The 6,104-nt window shown below is 46.7% G+C and overlaps 1 protein-coding gene across 1 annotated transcript in view; it reads right to left on the bottom strand.

Moving 5' to 3' along the window:
• Positions 1 to 464: 464 nt before the first annotated feature.
• LOC124037515 (secretory carrier-associated membrane protein 2-like) overlaps positions 465 to 6,104 on the bottom strand; it is a 54,933-nt gene continuing 49,293 nt past the window's right edge. The window contains exons 7-9 of the mRNA XM_046352293.1: positions 4,738 to 4,839; positions 2,490 to 2,607; positions 465 to 746 (exon numbers count right to left, since the gene is read on the bottom strand). Coding sequence (XP_046208249.1) covers positions 606 to 746; positions 2,490 to 2,607; positions 4,738 to 4,839 — 361 coding nt within the window. The 3' untranslated portion in view covers positions 465 to 605. The remainder of the gene's footprint in view (positions 747 to 2,489; positions 2,608 to 4,737; positions 4,840 to 6,104) is intronic.

Below are 6,104 nucleotides of genomic sequence, written 5' to 3'. Positions count from 1 at the left end.
GTTCCTTTACAACAGAGACTCAACGGGTGGTTCCTTTACAACAGAGTCTCAACGGGTGGTTCCTTTACAACAGAGTCTCAACGGGTGGTTCCTTTACAGAGTCTCAACCTTACAACAGAGACTCAACGGGTGGTTCCTTTACAACAGAGACTCAACGGGTGGTTCCTTTACAGAGTCTCAACGGGTGGTTCCTTTACAGAGTCTCAACCTTACAACAGAGTCTCAACGGGTGGTTCCTTTACAACAGCCAGGCATGTAAGACACCACCCCCCCACACACACACACAGAGAGAAAGAACCGCTAAAAGGGAATATCCACACATACGAGCATCGCAAAAAAATATGTACATGAACACATACTGAAGAACATCACAACATCAGGCTTCCAATTCCCAAAAAACACAGTGGGTACAGTTTCCTACTCAAGCAACCATTTTGTTGCTGTCTGATGACCACAGCTCATATATGAAATGAGCTCCATGGTGGGACCTGCACTGGATGGTGACAGCAGGGGAGGGGATCCATCCCAAACAAGTGTTGTGGTGGTGGACATTGGATGGAGGAGGTGAAGGTGGTATCTGGGGGTTGAGTTAGCCCGGCCTGGGTCTAGTTGTTCCCCTGGAAGGCAGCGGAGGCGGCGGCGGAGGTGGCAGCCGTCTGGAAGGTCTTGTTGGTGAGCACGCCCTGGGAGAACTCCTGCTGGGCCTTCTGGAAGCTGGCCCCGGTACGTCTGTACTGGCTGTGCACCTGGGGGAGGACACCACATCATTAGGGGTTATAGTATAGAATGTATAGCAGGGCTCTCCAACCCTGTCCCTGGAGAGCTACCGTCCTCTAGGTTCTCTCCAACCCTGTCCCTGGAGAGCTACCGTCCTCTAGGTTCTCTCCAACCCTGTCCCTGGAGAGCTACCGTCCTCTAGGTTCTCTCCAACCCTATCCCTGGAGAGCTACCGTCCTCTAGGTTCTCTCCAACCCTGTCCCTGGCGAGCTACTGTCCTCTAGGTTCTCTCCAACCCTGTCCCTGGAGAGCTAGCGTCCTCTAGGTTTTCTCCAACCCTGTCCCTGGAGAGCTAGCGTCCTCTAGGTTCTCTCCAACCCTGTACCTGGAGAGCTAGCATCCTCTAGGTTCTCTCCAACCCTGTCCATGGAGAGCTAGCATCCTCTAGGTTCTCTCCAACCCTGTCCATGGAGAGCTACCGTCCTCTAGGTTCTCTCCAACCCTGTCCCTGGAGAGCTACCATCCTCTAGGTTCTCTCCAACCCTGTCCCTGGAGAGCTACCGTCCTCTAGGTTCTCTCCAACCCTATCCCTGGAGAGATACCGTCCTCTAGGTTCTCTCCAACCCTGTCTCTGGAGAGCTACCGTCCTCTAGGTTCTCTCCAACCCTGTCCCTGGAGAGCTACCGTCCTCTAGGTTCTCTCCAACCCTGTCCCTGGAGAGCTAGCGTCCTCTAGGTTCTCTCCAACCCTGTCCCTGGAGAGCTAGCGTCCTCTAGGTTCTCTCCAACCCTGTCCCTGGAGAGCTAGCGTCCTCTAGGTTCTCTCCAACCCTGTCCCTGGAGAGCTAGCGTCCTCTAGGTTCTCTCCAACCCTGTCCCTGGAGAGCTACCGTCCTCTAGGTTCTCTCCAACCCTGTCCCTGGAGAGCTACCGTCCTCTAGGTTCTCTCCAACCCTGTCCCTGGAGAGCTACCATCCTCTAGGTTCTCTCCAACCCTGTCCCTGGAGAGCTACCGTCCTGTAGGTTCTCTCCAACCCTGTCCCTGGAGAGCTACCGTCCTCTAGGTTCTCTCCAACCCTGTCCCTGGAGAGCTACCGTCCTCTAGGTTCTCTCCAACCCTGTCCCTGGAGAGCTACCGTCCTCTAGGTTCTCTCCAACCCTGTCCCTGGAGAGCTACCGTCCTCTAGGTTCTCTCCAACCCTGTCCCTGGAGAGCTACCGTCCTGTAGGTTCTCTCCAACCCTGTCCCTGGAGAGCTAGCGTCCTCTAGGTTCTCTCCAACCCTGTCCCTGGAGAGCTAGCGTCCTCTAGGTTCTCTCCAACCCTGTCCCTGGAGAGCTATCGTCCTCTAGGTTCTCTCCAACCCTGTCCCTGGAGAGCTACCGTCCTCTAGGTTCTCTCCAACCCTGTCCCTGGAGAGCTACCGTCCTCTAGGTTCTCTCCAACCCTGTCCCTGGAGAGCTACCGTCCTGTAAATTCACTCCAATCCTAATCTAGCACACCTGATTCTAATAATTAGATGGTTGATAAAATAAATCAGGTTAATTATAACTTAGCCGTAAGAAGCATCCTGATCTCACCAGCTTACATTCTGTTTAACTACATGGATACAGTCACTGCACCATGGTTAAATTCCTAAAATCAACTGGATGAGGTCAGAGGTTCCTCCCCTCTGACCTTCTCATCCGATGGATTTTGATGAGGTGGTGAGGATGCGAGGAATCAAGGAAAGGCAATAGAGATTCTCCCAGGGAGTTACGGTAACGCCACGTACCATCCCCAGCAGGATGACTGACAGCACAGCACAGGCAGTGAAGAAGTAGGCCACCACCATCATGATGGCTCCCACCGCCTTGTTGGAGCTGAAGGCTATCAACGAGGTGATCCAACCACTGGAATCAAGAAGGAATCAATATACGGTAAATTGTTTAATTTAGTCGAACGTGGAAATGCATTTGACTTTTAAATTGTTATAAAATATACATGTTAGTCACCATTGAACAATTATATGGTTTAAAGTCAATATTTATAGAATGCACTATATATACAGTGGCAAGATAAAATGTTTGAACCCTTTGGAATTACCTGGAATTCTGCTTAAATTGGTCCTAAAATTTGATCTGATCTTCAACTAAGTCACAGCAATAGACAAACACAGTCTGCTTATACTAATAACACACAAACAATTATACATTTTCATGTCTTTATTGAACACACCGTGTAAACATTCACAGTGCAAGGTGGGAAAAGTATGTGAACACTTGGATTTAATAACAGGTTGACCCTCCTCTGACAGCAATAACCTCAACCAAACGTTTTCTGTAGTTGCGGATCAGACTTGCACAATGGACAGGAGGAATCTTGGACCATTCCTCTTTACAAAACTGTTTCAGTTCAGCAATATTCTTGGGTTGTCTGGTGTGAACTGCTCTCTTGAGGTCATGCCACAGCATCTCAATCAGGTTGAGGTCAGGACTCTGACTGGGCCATTCCAGAAGGTGTATTTTCTTCTGTTGAAGAAGCCATTCTGTTGTTGATTTACTTCTGTGTTTTGGGGTGTTGTCCTGTTGCATCACCCAACTCCTGTTGACTTTCCATTGGTGGACAGATATCCTCTCCTGCAAAATGTCTTGATAAACTTGGGAATTCATTTTTCAGTCGATGATAGCAAACTGTCCAGGCCCTGAGGCAGCAAAGCAGCCCCAAACCACAATGCTCCCTCCACCATACTGTACAGATAGGCTGATGTTTTGATGTTGTTGTGCTGTGCCTTTTTTTCTCCACACATAGTGTTGTGTGTTCCTTCCAAACAACTCAACTGTAGTTTCATCTGTCCACAGAATATGTTGCCAGTAGCGCTGTGGAACATCCAGGTGCACTTTTACAAACTTCAGACGTGCAGCAATGTTTTTTTTGGACAGCAGTGGCTTCTTCCGTGGAGTCCTCCCATGAACACCATTCTTGTTTAGACTCGTCAACAGAAATGTTAACATGTTCCAGAGATTTCTGTAAGTCTTTAGCTGACACACTAAGATTCTTCATAACATTCTGCACTGTGCTCCTGCAGTCAACTTTGCAGGATGGCCACTCCTAGAGAGAGTAGCAATAGTGCTGAACTTTCTCCATCTATAGACAATTTGTGGTACTGTGGACTGATGAACCATAAGGCTTTTAGAGATAATTTTGTAGCCCTTTCCAGCTTTATTCAAGTCAACAATTCTTAATCTTAGGTCTTCTGAGATCTCTTTTGTTTGAAGCATGGTTCACATCAGGCAATGCTTCTTGTGAATAGCAAACTCTCATTCTGTGAGTTTCTTTATTTAATGTTTTTAATAGGGCAAGGCAGCTCTAACCAACATCTCCAATCTCGTCTCATTGATTGGACTCCAGGTTAGCGGACTCCTAACTCCAATTAGCTTTTGGAGAAGTCATTAGCCTCGGAGTTCACATACTTTTCCCAACCTACACTGTGAATGTTTAAATGATGTATTCAATATAGACAAGACAAATAAACTAATAACACACAAATTATGGTAAGCACACTGTCTGTTGTTGTGACTTAGATTAGAATTTATGCAGAAATCCAAGTAATTCCAAAGGGTTCACATACTATTTTTGCAACTGTATTTCATTGATCAAACATGGAGGGTCTGAATGGTTGAAGAGTTTAATGTACATAAAATATTTTCAGATTTACTTATCAACTATTCAAAAGCAAACAGTGGCCCTGTTCCAATTCTTTACAAGTGAATTCTACATCCTCACTCACAGATCTGACCTGGGCCCATATTTACAAAGCATCTCAGAGTGCTGATCTAGGATCAGGTCCCTCATTGCCATTATACTCATATTTATTCTGACCTAAAAAGGGAAAACAGATCCTAGATCAGTACTCATAATCTTGGTCTGGTGTATATGGGCCCTGGTTGGACTGGTGAACACACACAGATTGAAGATAAAAAAACAACATCAATTTGACATCCATAGCATCCCACTCACTCAGACCTGTTCCTCACACCCACCTGTTTCCCAAGTTGTGGAGGCCCATAGACTGGATAATGAACACCACCACTTGGCAGAAGAACACAAAGAAGAAGAAGAAGTAACTGAAGGAGCTGTCCGACCTGCAGAGACCCAGGGTTTAGAGAACACAGAATTAAATAACACCATTTGGCAGTAAATTGGGAAATAAAAGCCTTATTTGTTTTTATATATATATTTATTAAACACTTCACTGTTTCTCTGTGTTTGGACAGGATGCCAACAGTTTGAGCAGTAAAAAGGACCTGTTTTGTCTGATATACCACGACTGTCAGCCAAATCAGCATTCAGGGCTCGAACCACCAAGCTTATAATATAGAAATAATACTTTTACCTTGCTACAGCAATGTTTCAAATCAGTCCCTCCAGTATCTTGCAATTGCATACTTTCTTTTAGCTAAATCAACAGCTTACAAATGTGACCAATCACCATTAACCAATCAGCACTTTTACCGCATAAAATGGTTAAATCATGCCAATCAATCAACTTAAACAAACCTTTCATCCCGTCGGTGCATTTAAATTTTTTTTTTACAATTATTATTATAATTTTACCCCTTTTTCTCCCCAATTTTGTGTTTTCCAATTGTTTTAGTAGCTACTATCTTGTCTCATCGCTATAACTCCCGTACGGGCTCGGGGGAGACGAAGGTTGAAAGTCATGCGTCCTCCGATACACAACCCAACCAAGTCGCACTGCTTCTTAACACAGCGTGCATGGAACCCGGAAGCCAGCCGCACCAATGTGTCGGAGGAAACACCGTGCACCTGGCAACCTTGGTTAGCGTGCACTGCGCCCGGCCCGCCACAGGAGTCGCTGGTGCGCGATGAGACAAGGACATCCCTACCGACCAATCCCTCCCTAACCCGGACGACGCTAGGCCAATTGTGCGTCGCCCCATGGACCTCCCGGTCGCGGCCGGTTACGACAGAGCCTGGGCGCGAACCCAGCGACTCTGATGGCACAGCTGGCGCTGCAGTACAGCGCCCTTAACCACTGCGCCACCCGGGAGGCCCCGTCAGTGCATTTTAGTGACAAATTTGAAAATGAACTATTCTGCATGCAAATATCACACACGAAACACACTAAAATCCTGGGACGGACTTTCAAATGCTCTTTGTGATCCACCAGATAAACAAATCCTTGTTGTCAGCCAAAGCACAGTGGCATGCAAACCAATTGAATGCACAAATGAGCTATATGCAAACATGAAAGATTATAGAAACTCTTATTGATTAAATAACTTATCGTGAAGATCAGTAGGTCCTGGTAGGTTCTGGTAAACTCAGTAGGTCCTGGTAAGTCCTGGTAAACTCAATAGGTCCTGGTAAACTCAGTAGGTCCTGG

This window comes from Oncorhynchus gorbuscha, linkage group LG06, assembly GCF_021184085.1.
Source record: "Oncorhynchus gorbuscha isolate QuinsamMale2020 ecotype Even-year linkage group LG06, OgorEven_v1.0, whole genome shotgun sequence".
In the NCBI taxonomy this organism is placed as follows: domain Eukaryota; kingdom Metazoa; phylum Chordata; class Actinopteri; order Salmoniformes; family Salmonidae; genus Oncorhynchus; species Oncorhynchus gorbuscha.
The sequence above is the reverse complement of the archived record's forward strand: the minus strand, read 5'-3'. Positions and strand labels throughout refer to the sequence as shown.